At 48.0% G+C, this 17,009-nt stretch overlaps 1 protein-coding gene across 5 annotated transcripts in view; it reads left to right on the forward strand.

Annotated features, from left to right (window-relative positions):
- The first annotated feature begins 516 nt into the window (after positions 1-516).
- Positions 517-17,009, forward strand: part of LOC122470479 (mediator of RNA polymerase II transcription subunit 15) — a 69,879-nt gene continuing 53,386 nt past the window's right edge. For 3 of the 5 annotated variants that reach the window (XM_043558133.1, XM_043558128.1, XM_043558129.1), the window contains exon 1: positions 540-690. In XM_043558133.1, the coding sequence (XP_043414068.1) occupies positions 623-690 (68 nt within the window). In that variant the 5' untranslated portion in view covers positions 540-622. Of the gene's footprint in view, positions 691-17,009 lie in introns of all 5 variants that reach the window. The other 2 variants (XM_043558127.1, XM_043558132.1) reach the window with 2 other exon arrangements.

The raw sequence follows: 17,009 nt of genomic DNA on the forward strand, positions 1-17,009 counted from the left end.
TGAGATTCTGCAAGTCTTAACAGAAGCAGTAACAAAAGTCTATCTGGTCACGCTTTGCATGTGGCGCTGCAAGGTAGTGGCAGGAAAGCAGAACCCGGACCATGTTGGCACAGTACTCGGCTCACAGTAGGTGCTGATAAATATTTGACAGATAAACAATTTTTCCATTTCATCTGTAGACTGCTAGCAGCTCTGCCCAAAAGTGCGGATCTCATTGATTTGGTGAGACTAGCACGCAGTAGGGTCGCAAGAAATGCAGGTGGCCAGCGTGGGCCTGCTAAGGGCAGTATCAGGACTACTATGCAGCCATGTTTCCCGCCCACCGGCTCTCGTCAGCCCAGAGTATGTGGGCTCAACGTCCCGCGCGACAGCCGCGCTGGGAGAGAGGCCCGCGATTTGGGGTACGCGGGAGGGGGCGGGCGCCGAGAAGTCACCCCGCTGGGCCTTGAAACTCCATTTCCCATAGGCCCTCGCGCGCGACTCCATTTCCCACAATCCCCGCTCGGCTTCCGGCGCGGCGGAGGCGCCTCCAACGGCTTCCGGGTTTAGGCCTGGCGCTGCGGTAGAAGCGGCGGCAGCGGCGGCAGAGCGGGACGGGGGCGGTGGGAGCGGAGGGACCGGCATGGACGTTTCGGGGCAGGAGACCGACTGGCGGAGCGCCGCCTTCCGGCAGAAGTTGGTCAGTCAAATGTGAGTAGGGGCCGGTCTAGAGGCCGAGATCCCCGGACCTTTCCCCCCTCAGCCCCCCTGCGCGCGGAGGGCGAGGCCGGGCCGGACCCGTGGGAGACCTAGGGCGGCCGGACCCGCGGGGGCTTGGGGGTGCCGGGAGGCCGAAGGCGCCAGGGACTCGCGTGAGTTACAGGGCGCGGCCGAGCCTTCGGCTGTCCCTTCCGTTCTTCGCTGATACGGACTGTTGGTTAGCTTTCCTGGGGCCGAACTCTGCAAACCAGCGAGCCCTGGGTTATGAGTCATCGTCCTGAGCTTTCTCATTCGTCATTTGTGTGCTTTGGTTGCAGACTTTCCCCTGCTTTGAATCACACTGAATTCGAAAAAGGAAAGGGGCAGCCCGTGGCGGCTTTAGCAGATCTGGGTGTTTTGTGATTCCTCTTTAAGAAAAGCGCATCAGAATGAGAGAAAGAAATTGGAAGAGGGTGGCTGGAGGATGAGGTTCGGAGGCTAGGTGCTTGGGGCTGAGGGCGGTAGGGGATGGAGAATCTAGGGGTAACCTGCCTCCGCCGCCCCCCCAGTCCCACCCCAGTGTGGATTTCTCGAGGGGTGGCAGGAAGAGGTTGTCAGGAAGCGACCTTTGGTTGGGAGGACGGAATGAAGAGCTGGGGTTAGTTAGTGCCTTGTCCCCAGTTTCAGCTGCTGAACCCTTCCATGCTGCCAGTGCGCCCTAGGCTTCACCACCGACTACTTGTTTCGTTTAGCAGTCTTTTACTGAGCTTACTGGTGTGGTGATAGCCACAAATTTACCTGAGACAGCTTCTGCCCTCGGGGAACGCGCTACCACAAAGGAGTAGTTACAGTGCCTTCTTTCTTCTGGGAGGAATTGTCAGTTTGCTTGAGCAGACCAAGAGCAGTCTGTGGAGTAGGTAACGAATAAACTGAGCCCTAAAAAAACAAGTAGTGTGAAAGGCCATCGTTCCAGGCTGAAGAGTGGAGAAGTGTGAATGCTCACTGCATGGAGGACATTGCTGTAGGCTGGTTTCTGGAGTTTGAGGGGTAAGGAGGTTCAGGAGATGGCAATGGAATGAGGGTGAGCAGGTGCTGACATGTTAGTGGTGGGAGTGCTGTGCTAAGGAGTTGAGCCTGTATTTGGCATGTGGCCTGCTTTGAGGTAGTGAAATGCCAAAGTTGGGAAGATTCCCTGAGTCCCTGGAGATGGATCAAGAACAGAGGAGAGAGAGAGAGAGGCCAATTAGGCCATTATGAGTTTTGAACTCTTGGGGTTTGGGGACCTTTCATTTTTCGTCCCTATATTCTTACTGCTAGATCACTGCCTGTCACGTTGCTCCATAAAATGGTTGTGGAATGACCTAGTCGGCAGGAGATTATAAAGGTCTGCAGTAGACAGTGGTGGAAACTGAAAGAGGAAGACCATTCCAGAGATAGGGGAGAGCAAGCATAGACAGTTCTTGATGACTAACTTGGAGGGGGTGGAATGCAGCAGTGTGGAAGGAAGGAAGTGGGATGGAATGCTGGGAAGCCTCTTAGTACAGTGGAAGGCATAGGGACTGTAGAGTTAGTGGCTCTGGGCACTGCCATGGAATAGTCTGGGGACAATTCTGCAGATATTGCAGAATCTGATAATATTGGGTTTTTTTGTTTTTTGGCTTTTGGGGTTTTTTGGATACCCTGGAGTTGTCTATAGCTGAAATCTTGATGGATGGTCCACTTCAGAGCTCCTGCAAGAAAAGCCCCCGGGGCAGTGATTTCTCTTTGGGGAGACCAAAGAACCAGACGGATGAGTTGTCATCAAAGGAAATTGGGGAGGGTGGGGGGAGAGTCAGAGGTTAAGGAGGGCGGTTGAAGAGTCTCTGGGTGTCAAGGACTGACTGTATACTTCATAATTCAACTTCCTTCTGCTTCTAGGGAAGTTGGATTCTTTCTTTTCTTTTCCTTTCCTCCCTTCCCTTCACTTCCCTCGCTTCCCTTCTCTTCCCTTCGCTTCCCTCCGCTTTGCTCCCCTCCTCTCCCCTCCCCTCCCCTCCTCTCCCCTCCCCTCCCCTCCCCTCCCCTCCTTTTCCTTTCCTTTCTGCCAGATAGCTGCTTGTGTGTTAGTTTTTCCCTAGTTGCCGTAACAAAATACCACAAATACAGTGGCTTAAAACAACACAAATTTATTACCTGGCAGTTTCTGTAGATCCGAGATCTAGGTGGACTCAGCTGAGTCTTCTGCTTAGGGTCTTACAGAGCTGAAATCAAGACGTTGGTTAGGTGTGCATTTTTTCCCCCAGAGGCTTTGCAGTAGAATTTGCTTTTCAGGCTCATTCAGGTTGTTGGTCAGATTCAGTCTATGCAGTTGTAGGACTGAGGTGTTCTTGTGCCTTACTATTTGTTAGCTAGTGGTCAGTCTTTGTTCCTGGAAGCGGCCTGTATTCAGTCTCACACTTTGTATTTTGGCCCCCTCCATTAGGTGTGGGTTCTTCTACTGCATCTTTCTGACTTCAGCCAAGAAAATTCTCTAGTAAAGACTCAGATTAGATTGGAGCCGCTCAGATAATCCAGGGTGATGGTCCTATTTTAAAGTGCATAACTTTAATTATCTCTGTAAATATAACGTAGTGTGTTCATGGATTCCCACGGACACCTTTGGGAGCCCTTCTGCTACCACTGCTGGGATGAGCAGTTTCAGAGGTTGTCTGCCTAACATGATGTGGTGTTCTGAGTTCGCAGATTTGTCTGTTTTATCTCTATGGTTCACTTTGAAAATCATGATTCTTGGTACCTTGATTTGTTGTGTTCATGGGTTTAATTCTGACTTCCTCTGGTGTTCATGCTGTTGGTTGAAGGTGGATATCTTGGGAAATGTTTTGAACCCGAGTAGTTTATAGATGAGTGAGGGAGTAAAGAAAGCATAGTAAAGAGCTGGGGAGTTTCAACAGAAGGAGAAGCATCTGATAGCTCGTTCACTCTCTCCATCTTGCTCTTGAGTATCTACCAAGAGAACAGTGCTTCAGATCACAGGCCCAATAATCTAGTCTCTTGTCCATCATGAGAAAAAGCAGTTTTGAGTTGGGGCTGGTTAGGAGAGCCCTTGCAGGGACCCTCTACCTCATTTGGGCCCATTCTGGACTGCACCTCCCCTTGCTCTCTGCTGCCCTGCTGAAAACCTTCTGTGACTTCTCTTAGCATTAATAAGACTCCAGGTGGCCTGGCCTAGTCACCTCTTCTCAAACCCCCCAACTTGCTCCATTCTCTCTGGTTTTTCAGCTTCTTGAACACTCTAAGTTTTTTTTCCTCTCTTTTTAAACAAGTTATTACCAAGTATTTAGGGTATTTGACAATGGGTAGACTCCCCCCCCCCCCCCCCCCCCCCCCCCCCCCCCCCCCCCCCCCCCCCCCCCCCCCCCCCCCCCCCCCCCCCCCCCCCCCACTTATGACCAGTTTCTCTTCCTTTCCTTTAAATGTCTGCTTAAATAACAAATACTCCAGATCCTTCCCTGCCTACCTGGCCAAAGTGGGTCACCTCCTTCGATGTGTTGGCTCTCAGCCCCTTGTAGTGTCTGGTGGGAGGACCCCAGTCCTATGAAACATGGCACCTGGCAAATAAAACACTTGTTGAGATGTGCAAGAGTAAGTGTTTTCCTAGAGGCTGCATGCACCGCTCTCTCTACAGTGGTCTTCTTTACCTGTGCCAGCGTGCATTGTGAAGCTCTGGAAACCCCATTTTCTCTACTTGTTAGCCCAAGTGACCATGTGCAGGATACTTAACCTTTCTGGATCATCATCTTTATCTATGAAATGGCTGGAGTCCAGTCTGTCTTAACAGGGAAGGTGGAGGGAAAATAAAAAGACCTCCACCTGAGCCCTGGAAGGTGAAGGTGAAACCCCCAAGGCTGGTTATGGGAGTTGATGACACTTAAAGGAGCTCGTGGGTAGGATAGTTGTGATGTTGTTGGTGAGTTCAGATCATTTCTTCATTGAACATCTACCGTCCCTGCAGCACTCCAGGAGAAGCCCCCCTTAGAGTTCTCAAGCTGGCCTTTGTGGGCCTTGGGCCTTCCTGGGGGAATTGTTGGATTAGTGTTGACCATGGGTCTGGTCTCTGGGATCCCAGAGAACAAGCATGTATTTGTAGTTGCCAGCACTGTGCCTGGAATGGATAGGTAAGCAGTGAATGAATGAAAGGACTTCGTCAATCACTTCTTCCGGTTCTTCTAAATTTTTCTTCCATCTTATTCTTGAGACTTTTTATGCCTCCCACTTCTTAGTACAGCATGTTGCACATATAGACATGAAATAAATAAATGTCTGTTGGGTTGAACAGATTGCAGAGGGGAGGAGATACTGGTGGTGGGGGAAGGGCAGCGTGTATCAGGGCTCTCTACTCAAGTGCCAGGAGATTAGGGAGCATGAAGCAGACTCAGGGCAGACAAGTCAGCCTCTGAAAGAGATTTGAGCTCCAAGTTGGGACCTAAGAGATGGAGAGCTTTCTGCCTGTACCATAAGGGGAAAGTTGAGTGCTACTTAGCCAGAAACGTAATAAAACAAAGCAAAACAAAACATAAGGAACAAAGAACAAACAACTGAATAGCAACTTCCAAGGTCCTGGAGAGGCCTTAGGGAAGAAGGATGGGGAGTGCCCTGAAACTTGCATGTCTAGATTCTGCCTGTGGGTTATGTTTTATCCTCCAAGCAGAAGTGAGCGAGTCTTGGGTGAGCTTTTTCTGTGGCTTATCATGTTCAGGCATCCCAACAGCCTGGTACCCTCCTGGTGCGATTCTGGCCCTTGTTTTCCAGTGGGGAAGTTCCTGAGCTCCTCTGCTTTCTTGATAGCCTGGTCCGTATCTCAACAACTGGGCTGGCTTGCAGGCTTCTGTGTATAAGCCACCACTAAAATGTTCATTCCCTGAGGCCAGGGGCCCATCTGTCTGACCACCTTAAGCCTTGCTGCCCCTGACAGCAATCAGGAAGTGATCGTGGAGCCATTGACTTCAAGAGTCTTGACCCTTGGCCCTACTGCCTCTAGACCAGGAGTGACAGTAACCTGAAGGGATGTGAGCCCTCATCTGCTCAGGGGTCCAGGGCTTCCTCAACAGCAGCAACACAGCAGCTGACATGAACCCCCGCTGCAGGAGGTGACCTATGTTAGCCCATTGACTTCACGCCTGCAGGGTCATTCGATGCACTTGTTACTCCTGTTTTTAAGGGGAAGAAACTGAGGTGTAGAGGAGAAGTCACTGCTGCTTATAGTTATGCTCTGCATATTACAAATGAATGTTTGCTGAACCATGGCAGGACAGGAGAGGCAAACTGCCTTATAATCTGAAAGAGGTCATGCCTTTTTTAGGGGTAGAGGGGAGATGGCAGCTCTGGAAATTAACCCAAGCCAAGTGCCAGTGGGCATCCGTTTTAGCAACTCCCTGTGAGTCAGTGCGACCCAAACAGTGCCAGAAGGGCCAGCCAGCAAGCCTCTGATGATCTTTGGCCTCCACACAGGCTGTAGCCAGCCTCCCAGCCTCACCAGCTCCCTTTTGTAAGAGATCCCACCCACCTGCCACACCTGCAGCCCTTAACATCCATTCCTGACCAGAAGTCTTCCGACTCTTACTACCATTTGTGACAAGGTGGGTGGTTAGCCCAGGCTCCATGTTTGGCATTCCCGGTGGTCACATGATCATCATACCACTGTCATGCAGGGCAGGGGAGTACCCTTTAAAGCATTCCTCAGGGCAATAATGTTGGTTCCATACTAGAGGGCACATTTTTAAAGGAATTCTAATGAATTTTTAAGAATTCAAAATGGAATGTTTAAATCCAGAAACCAAGTAGTATAAAGACCCCATGCCCATGTACCCACATTCAGCTTCAGGCTCAGTCGGTTGAATGTTGACTCTTGAATTTGGCTCAGGTCATGATCCCAGGGTGATGGGATAGAGCCCCACATTGGGCTCTGCGCTGAGCATGGAGTCTGCTTAAGATTCTCTGTCTCCTCCTCTACCCCCTCCCCGGCTTGTGTGCTCTCTCTCTCTCTCAAAAATAAATTTAAAAACAAAACCAAACCCTGAGATCAAGAGTCACATGCTCTTCCCATTGAGCCAGCCAGGTGCCCCAAGTTGGAGAAAGTGAACCATGAACAAGAAGACGCAGACAAACCGACATTCCTCACAAGCTGCTGCTGGAGGCACATAAATGAGGCCATTTTTCTGGAAGGCCATTTGGCAATACCGTTTATTCCCGTAAGCTTAAAATGTCTACTTCCTTAGGCGTTTCCTGCAAGGCTATAGGCAGGAGAGTATTCAAAATCTGTTGGCAGTGAGGATGCTCATGTCCACATCAAGTCAGGAGTGGGACAGGGGAGATTAGCCAGCAGTTGAGCTGGATTAGATTTGTTGTGGGAGCTGGAGATGGCAGGTTCAGTGCTGTTGTTAAAAATGACATGGGAAGGGCACCTGAGTGGCTCAGGCAGTTAAGCTCCGACTTGGGCTTAGGTCACGATCTCACTGCATGTGGGTTTGAGGCCCGTGTAGGGCTCTGTGCTGACGTCTCAGAGCCTGGAGCCTGCTTCAGATTCTGTCTCCTGCTCTCTGCTCCTTCACCACTCATGCTCTGTTTCTCTCTCTCTCTCTCTCTCTCTCTCTCTCTCTCTCTCTCAAAAATAAATAAACATGAAAACAATTTTAAGAAAATGACATGGGAGAGGGTGTCTGGGTGGCTCAGTTAAGTGTCAACTTTGGCTCAGGTCATGATCTCATGGTTTATGGGTTCGAGCCTCTGCTGTCAGCACAGAGCCTACTTCGGATCCTCTGTCCCCCTCTCTTCACCTTTCCTCCACTTGTGCGCTTGCGCTCTCTCTCAAAAATAAATAAACATTAAAATTGCTTAAAAAAAATGATATGAGACGGGGCGCCTGGGTGGCTCAGTTGGTTGAGTATCCGACTTCAGCTTAGGTCATGATCTCACAGTTTGAATTTGAGCTCTGCCTCGAGCTCTCTGCTGTAAGTGCAGAGGCCACTTTGGATCCTCTGTCTGCTCTCTTTCTGTCCCTCTCCTGCTCATTCATTTTCTCTATTTCTCTCCCTCTTCCGGTCACTCCCTCCCTCTCCCCACCAATGAATAAACTTTATTAAAAAAACAAAAAGATATGGGAGGGGCACCTGGCTGGCTCAGTCGGTAGAACATGTGACTCTTGATCTTGGGGTTGTAAGTTTGAGTCCCACTTTGGGGTGTAGAGATTACTTAAAAATCTTTTAAAAAAATGACACAAGAGATGTTCATAACCCAGTGATACTGAGAACAGGTTAGCAAGCAGAACATGTGGTCCAGATGAAGTGCCCTGTGTGCACATGAGGAAGATGGAGCCATGGTCACAGATAGCTACCATAAGGTGGAAAGTCACATGTGTTCTGCCTTCAGTGTGGATGTCCTCCCTCATCTGGGCCCTGAGTGCCACCAGAGCCTTCCTAAGATGATTCTTTCCACCCCTTTTAAGAAGCATTCTCCTTTCAGTCTGAAACTGTCCTTCCAGATGGCTTTCCCACCATGCTGGTATGAGAGGCCCAGCCAGATGCTCCCTCCTCCATGCCAGGCCCTCTGGTTTCATACTTCTCTGTTCTTTCTCTTCCCTATTGGAGGTTTGGCTTTGGCATCATCCCCTTCTCATGAGCCCTGATGGCTCAGACCGTGGCAATTCTTACTTCCACTTGAGTTTGTAGGGCCCGCACTGGGTGCACCCTGGCATGTACTAAACAGATTAACTCTTTTTTGCTATTTTTACACTCATCATTATTTTTTTGCCTTGCCAACAGTATTATGAATTCCTAGAGTGTAGGATCTGGTCTTATACCTCTGCATCTCATTGAACTCCTGGCATGATGCCTTGGCTTAGATAAAAGGTGCATAATAATCACAGGTAGGATGGTGGAAAGCAGTGCTGGCTTCTCTTCTGATGGCCTTCCAGGGCTTTCTCTCCATCAGTGCTACCTAAACATTGAACCACTTCGCATTCTGAGCCTTTTTTTTTTAATCAAGACATTTATTTAAAGATGGAGAGTTCAGGGGCGCCTGGGTGGCTCAGTTGGTTAAGCATCTGACTTCAGCTCAGGTCATGATCTCCTGGTTTGTGGGTTCAGGCCCTGCGTCGGGCTCTGTGCTGACAGCTCAGAGCCTGGAGCCTGCTTCAGATTCTGTGTCTCCCCCTTTCTCTGCCCCTCCTATGCTCATGCTCTGTCTCTGTCTCTCAATAATAAACGTTAAAAAAAAAAAAAAAATTTAAAGATGGAGAGTCCAGGCAGTTAGTAGGTGGTTCTGTTTAACACATAAACAAATGAGTATCCAATCCTGGAGAACAAAGAAGATACATTAGAAGCCCAGGCATAATAATCTTGAAACCTATACTGTGATGGAGATGCTCCCTTCCATTTTAATAACAAATCACTTGCTAACATGGTGAGGGTTAATAAAGATCACTGATTGAATGAGTTAAGTATCTTGAGGTGGCATAGCTGTTACTTAGAGCAGTGAGCCTTTGGAGAAAACATTTGACCTCTTGAAGTCCCTGTTCTCCTTACTTTGAGCTTTTTATTTTGAGAGTGTTTCAAACATGCAGAATTGTAAGGATAGTATAGAGTGCTTGGGTACACCCTTCCCTCAGGTTTACCCATTTTCTCATTTATACACATCTTGGAGCTCATGCTTGGTGAATGACAGCCAAGTTCCGTCTTGCTCCCTCCTCCTTCTGGACCCTGTTTTCTCTTTGCCCTTGGCCCCACAGTCTTCTCTAAGTTCCCCACCTGGGAATCTGCTGGAGGTGGGGGGGGGTAGGGGTGGGTAGGGAATAGGAGTGACCCAGCTGCCTTTGAGCTGACCCACTCGCATCCAGTCCAGGAGAGGGACAGGCAGGTGGGCACATCCGGACTAAGGGGCCTGGACCAGAACTCCCCCCTCTCCACACCTCCAGAGGGTCATCCTTCTTTTCTGCCCCCTCTCCCCTTTCTGACTCCCTCTCAATCCTCATCAGAGGTGATGTTTTATTGAGTGATCTGGCCACTGTGTGTGGCATGGAGCACCTGTTACAAAGAATGCCAGATTTGCTCTGAGAAACCCTGATGGAACACTCTGTGCCCTCCAAAAGCCATGGGTCTGCTCTGATTCATGCTGGAGGGATTCAGGCCTGTGAAAATGCAGAGCAAATCCTCACCAGGTGCTGTGTACTAGGAACTCAGGCTCAAGGCCAATCCAGTCCAACCTGAGGATGGGGTCAGGGCTTAGGAGCTCTGGTTGTCTCACATGGTGCCTCTCTATATTGAAGTATAACAAACCTACTTCAGTGAATGACAAAAGGACACATCTTCAGCATGACACTACCAGATGAATGTTCACACTTGAAAACACCCTCTTAGCCACAGCCCAGGCCTGCATCTGGAACAGGCCCAGCACCCAGCAGGCTCCCCCCTGTGCTTCAGCCAATGTGCCCCCACTCTTCTGGCTTCCCAGGCCAGGGAGACGTTTGTTCCTAAACTTCCCTGTCATTGGAGTCACACCATGTGTGGCTTCTTTCACTCAGCAGCTTCTTTCAATTAGCATGTCTGTGATGGGTGATCAACCTTTTAGGTAGCCATTCTTACTTATGCCATGTGTCATCCATTGTGCAACTCTACCCCAGATCACTTTTCTGTTCTGTTCTACACTCGATGGACGTTGGGGTGCAGTCTGCCAGACAGTTTTCCCAGGTGGTGTGTATCCATTTACTTTTCCCACCAGCCACGTGGGGTGTTCCCCTTGTCAGACATCCTTACCAACATCTGACATTGTCAAGGAACCTGCCTTTATAATAAGCATCCTTGTTTTTAAAAAAAAATTTTTTTTTCAACGTTTATTTATTTTTGGGACAGAGAGAGACAGAGCATAAACGGGGGAGGGGCAGAGAGAGAGGCAGACACAGAATCGGAAACAGGCTCCAGGCTCTGAGCCATCAGCCCAGAGCCCGACGCGGGGCTCGAACTCACGGACCGCGAGATCGTGACCTGGCTGAAGTCGGACGCTTAACCGACTGTGCCACCCAGGCGCCCCATAAGCATCCTTGTTGATTTTGAATGCATACTCAAATTTGAGACCCACTAGGTGCCACGACAGTGGGAATGGAGAGGATGATTTAGGAGGGAGAGATCCTATATGTAAGGAAGCTTTGAAATTCGGCAACTGTGTGTTCGTGCAGGAGGAAGGGGAGGAGAAAGACACAGATATGCACCCCTGAGGGAGATGGGCCCTGATTCTGTGCTGCTTCTGACAGGTGGGGTACAAGGTGATGGTGTATAGGGACGCCTGGGTGGCTCAGTCAGTTAAGTGTCCAACTTCGGCTCAGGTCATAATCTCTCTGTTCATGGGTTCGAGCCCTGTGTCAGGCTCTGTGCTGACAGCTTAGAGCCTGGAGCCTGCTTGGGATTCTGTGTCTCCCTCTCTCTCTGCCTCTTCCCTGCTCGTGCTCTGTCTGTCTCTCTCTCAAAAATAAATAAACATTAAATAAATGAAAAAATTTAAGGTGATGGTGTGTGGAGTGTGTGGGGTGTCAACCCTTCCAAGGAGAGAGTCCAGTGGCCAGTGGGTGATGCAAGGAACAAACTTGGAAGAGCAATTAGCTGCAGTTGTGAAGTGGGTGGGAGTGGCAGAGGAGGCCAGGCAGAAGGCTCTGGCGGTGGGTGTGGTGGGCAGAGGAGATGTGCGGAGAGACTGGGGTGGGGCGGTGTGGGCACGGGAAGCCAGTCCCAGCAGCTTGGGCCTGCCTCTGTCTCCTGTTTTGGTCATTGTGTTCAGGACTGATGGGTGCAGTACTTAATTCCCTTTCAGATAACATTGTAGAGGATTTCAAAACAGGAAGATGTTTTCCATACTCTCTCTACCCAGAGATGGCTATTGCTGACAGTTTAATTTTTTCTCTTCAGTCCTGCTTCTGTGGGTGTATGCTTTGATATGTATGTATTTTATTTATTTTTAAAATGTATTTATTTTTTAATTTTTTTAAATTTACATCCAAGTTAGCATATAGTGCAACAATGATTTCAGGAGTAGATCCCTTAATGCCCCTTACCCATTTAGCCCATTCCCCCTCCCACAACACTTCCAGTAACACTGTTTGTTCTCCATATTTAAGGGTCTCTTATGTTTTGTTCCCCTCCCTGTTTTTATATTATTTATGTTTCCCTTCCTTTATGTTCATCTTTTTTGTATTTTAAAGCCTTCCTATGAGTGAAGTCATATGATATTTGTCTTTCTCTGACTGACTCATTTCACTTAACATAATACCCTCCAGTTCCATCCACGTAGTTGCAAATGGCAAGATTTCATTCTTTGTGATTGCCGGTAATACTCCATTGTATATAGATACCACATCTTCTTTATCCATTCATCCATCGATGGACATTTGGGCTCTTTCCATACTTGGGCTATTGTTAACAGATAGTGCTACTATAAACACTGGGGAGCGTGTGTCTCTTTGAAACAGCATACTTGTATCCTTTGGATAAATACCTAGTAGTGCAATTGCTGGGTCGTAGGGTAGTTCTATTTTTAGTTTTTTGAGAAACCTCCATACTGTTTTCCAGAATGGTTGCACCAGCTTGCATTCCCACCAACAATGCAAAAGAGATCATCTTTCTCTGCATCCTCGCCAACATCAGTTGTTGCCTGAGTTGTTAATGTGAGCCATTCTGACAGGTGTGAGGTTGTATCTCATTGTGGTTTTGATTTGTATTTCCCTGATGATGAGTGATGTTGAGCCTTTTTTCATGTGTCGGTTGGCCATCTGGATGTCTTCTTTGGAGAAGTGTCTATGCATGTCTTTTGCCCATTTCTTCACTGGATTATTTGTTTTTTGGGTGTGGAATTTGGTAAGTTCTTTATTATAGACTTTGGATACTGACTCTACCTGATACGTCGTTTGCAAATATCTTCTCCCATTCCGTCGGTTGCCTTTTAGTTTTGCTGATTGTTTCCTTTGCTGTGCAGAAGCTTTTTATTTTGACGAGGTCCAAATAGTTCCTTTTTGCTTTTGTTTCCCTTGCCTCTGGATATATGTTGAATAAGAAGTTGCTGCAGCCGAGGTCAAAGAGGTTTTTGCCTGCTTTCTCCTTGAGGATTTTGATGGCTTTCTGTCTTAGGTCTTTCATCCATTTTGAGTTTATTTTTGTGTATGGTGTGAGAAAGTGGTCCAGGTTCATTTTTCTGCATGTCGCTGTCCAGTTTTCCCGGCACCGCTTGCTGAAGAGACTGTCTTTATTCCATCGGATATTCTTTCATGCTTTGTCAAAGATTAGTTGGCCATACATTTGTGGGTCCATTTCTATCTGGTTCTCTATTCTGTTCCATTGATCTGAGGGTCTGTTTTTGTGCCAAGATATGTATGTATTTTAAATATGTGAATATATATGTGTGTGTATACACACACACACACACACACACCTGTTTTATTTATACCTGTATATTTTTATACTTGAACTCTTTTTTTTTTTTTAACTTTAATTTTTTAAAATTTATACTTGAACTCTTGAGTTCAGTTTGAGTTTTGGCTTTTTCACAGCTCAGATTGTGTTCCTCTCCTGGGGGTGACTCTGGCTGGGACCTGTGTGCCTATGGCCCCGGTTTATATGAGGCATGGACACAGCAAAGCTTCTGGCCAATGGGACTCTTCCCGTGGTTAGGTTGTGAGGAACTGGACTGACCTGTGGTGTGGGAGCAGATTTCTTAAGACATTTATTGGTTGCTGCCTTCCAGAGGGCCATGCTTCCCTAGGCTGAGGGGGACTGTGCAGCCAGGGTGACTCAGAGTGCATGGTCACTCCCTGTGTGACAGCCAAGATGGCCTCACAGTGAGGCAGTCTTGGGAGTAAGCCTTCTCCAAGCTCCTCTGCACAGTCATCCTGCATGCTTGACACGAGCTTTTTATTTACTATCTTGTTAAAAGTTCCATTATGGCCTTTTCCAAATATTTGCAGAAGTAGAGATAGAAGAATGTTCTCTCAGGTACTTGGAGAGTTAGCAACATATGGCCAGTTTCACCCATCCCTCTCCACCCACTCCTGGACTATTTTCAATCACATTCCAGACACCATATGATGTCAACTGCTAGTCCTTGAGTGCAGATCTGTAGACGATAGGGCTTTACTCTCCAAATACCACAAAATCATGTGAGATAAGCATTTTAATAAATTATTGGCTTGGCAGAGAGAATCCTCAGCACGTGGTTGCAGGCCTGGAGCCCAGAGGCCAGTGCCTGAACAGGGATCTCGAGGACTCTCCTGGACCTGTTGAGGCCAAACCAGCAGATTGGAGTAAAGGACAAAGTTTGTAAGTCTTCTGAACTAGCTCAAATAACAACATGCTCTTTTCAGGGCAATGATATTCTCTCTAGGAGTAGTTCTTCTGTTGATCCAGTTCGTTGGGGATTGAGAAATCTTGAGGGCAGAATTTGGAGAGCTTGATCAAACAAACCAAGAGGAATGTGAGAAGAAAGTGCTTTCAGTCTCTTGTGTTTGTATGATTAAGAAATTTCTTTCTGCAAGACTAAAATATTCTTTCCTTACATGTAGGTGGCTGGCTAAATTCTGAAATACGGATTTTTATCTAGTTAGAAAACACTTTATATTTCTTCAAAATGTCAGAGAACCGGAATGCAGAAGGATGGCAACAAAGAAAAGGAAGCAGTTGTATTCTGCTAACGGCTACCTGTGAGGTCAAGAAGGCCCACTCCCTGTTGAGGCCAGGTGTTTGCATTGGTTACTATTGGTGATTGAACAACTGGTGTCTAGTCATTGCCTGCCTCCTAAACGAAACCACCTGGGGCAGTAAACCACTGCCACAGAACTGAGAGGAGAGGAGACCAAGAGAGGCACGGGAGGCTGCTCTGGAGCTTCCTAAGGACTTGGTGAAGGTCGAAGACCCAACTGAACAGTCCTGCGCTTTGGGGGGTGGGATGGACAGGAAGGGGCTTTTTCAGCTGGATGGGAGGATGCAGGGGACTGCTTTGCTCAGGACTTCTCTGACTGAGGGGCTGTGGAATGTGTGGTAGGCTTTTCGGGATGCTCCTGGGGTCAAAATTGGCAATGAAGTGTGAGCATCATGTCTCCATGTTGTCTGAGTCTGGAAGGATTAGAAAGGTGAAGGAGGGACGCCTGGGTGGCTCAGTTGGTTAAGTGTCCAACTCTTGATTTTCAGCTCAGGTCATGATCTCACAGTTCGTGTGTTTGAGCCCTGTGTTGCTACAATGTCAGCACACAGTTTGCTAGGGATTCTGTCTCTCTGCCCCTCCTGAACGCTCATGCTCTCTCTCAAAATAAATAAATGATAATAAAAAAAAGAAAGGTGGAGACCCCCCCCCTTTTTTTTAAGTAATCTCTATGCCCCACATGGAGCTTGAACTCAAGAGTCACATGCTGTACCCACTGAGCCAAGCAGGTGGCCCGAAGAGACCCTTATTAACAGCTGGTGTTCACTAAGTATATCTTTGTGGCAGAGTCTGTGGCACACTCTTTATGTGGATTTTGTCATTGAACTTTCAATTCTTATTTTATCAAAGTAATATATGCACATTCAGTTTTAAAAGTCAAGGAGTGGTAAAAGACAAGAAACCGTGGTGTGTCCCCACTCACTGAGTACTCCCCTGTGACTCTCTGCTCTTCCTTCTGGCATGTGCCTGTGATCCCGTGTAACGTGCATGTGCCTCTATCTCAGGTCATCACGTTTATGAGTTTCATAAATTATCTATTGACTTTCTCTGTAGCTCCCTTTACACAGCCATTAACTGTGCTTCTCCCTCGTTCTGCCAGTATTTTACCTTCTGGGTAAATCCGTAAGGAATACTTACGTTTTATGCCTATACAAATGATATCCTACAGATGACCATTATTTTTTTTCTCCAGAATTAAATTGCCTTCTTAAAAATGTGCCCAGTTTTCTGTGTACCTGTGGCTGACTTTTCCTGTATCTTCCAGTCACAGCTCAGTACGGTCATCCCCACGCTCAGTGCTGCCAGGCTGTCTGTCAGCTCTGGCTTTTTCCCTGGACTTCCCTCTGGAGCTCTCATGGGCACAGGCCAGAAGCAGTGCTAGTCTCTTGAGCTGCACAGCTCCATTGTTGGGTTTCTTGTTTCCTGTATCCTGTGGTGTGTTCTTTTTGGTTCACTCCCTCATCCCACTAGCTTCTAGAGAAAGAACTCAATTTCTGGAGGCCATGTCCATTTGGGTGCACATGGGCTTCTGGTTTGGAAATACTAACTCAAGGATTGAGAAGTGCATCCCGCTGTTTTCTTGTTTCTCGTGCTGCTGCTTGTGCGGGCCCAGCACTTCTCCCAGTGAGCTTCGAGGCGACTTGTCTCATTGCCACAACTCATGTCCGGTGCTTCAGGGAAAGTTCCTCCAAATCATGTCGTGTCACGTTCCTTCTGCTCCCTGTGTTCCCTCTGCCCCCCTGTGTCTGAATGTTGGCCCTTTGGTCCTCTTGTAATTTATCTTTTATCTTCTATATCCATCTCTTTGTCCTTTTGCTGTGTTCTGCGGGAGATTTCAGTTTTATCTCTGACTTTTCATTGCTAACATGCTTTTAATTCTAAGAACTCTTTGCTTTGCTTTTTGTAACCTGACTTCCTGTTTTGTAGACTCCTGTTCTTGTTAAATGGATGCAACGTCTTATCTTTGGATAGTAAAGATAGTTTCTTGGCATTTTTTCTCATGGGGTCTTCATCTGCCACGTAAGGGTGTCTTGGGAAGCCCTTGGTTGGTGGCTCACCTCAAGAGGACAGGGGTACCAGGAAGGCAGGCGGATGCTTTTAGCACGAGGGGCTTGTCCACTGGGAGCTTCCCCAGAGGTTCATGTAGCTTCAGGCTCTGTGTCTTTCCTCCAAAACATGGTCTTCTAAACACTGGGCTGTAGAGTGAAGGCCTGGGTGCTACACTGGAGGAAGCCACAGGTGGGCAGAAGGGAGACAGGTGGGCTTCAACAGTTAGTGTGGATCTAGACACTCAGTGGCCACATAGTTCACTTTTTTCATTATCCTCCCCTTGCCCTCTCACCTGGGTGGGTTGACCCCTCCCAGTGCAGTGACTCTTCTCCAGAGAATAAATCTCTGGTATCTGCTGGTGTGGGAATGGTTACCCAGCAGTATGAAGTGGAGGAGGGGATGCGGGGAAGGCTTTCACACAGGAATCTTTCCATTTACCCTTGGTTCCTGAGTGCCTGGCACACCCTGTCCTGAGCTTTGCCAAGATCTGGAGCTGTCACTGGGTTGGCCCTCAGCCCTCCTCACTGTCACTTACTTAGGACTCTGCTTTCTTAGCTTGCCGTGTCTATCACCAC

Source organism: Prionailurus bengalensis, chromosome D3 (assembly GCF_016509475.1).
Source record: "Prionailurus bengalensis isolate Pbe53 chromosome D3, Fcat_Pben_1.1_paternal_pri, whole genome shotgun sequence".
In the NCBI taxonomy this organism is placed as follows: Eukaryota; Metazoa; Chordata; class Mammalia; order Carnivora; family Felidae; genus Prionailurus; species Prionailurus bengalensis.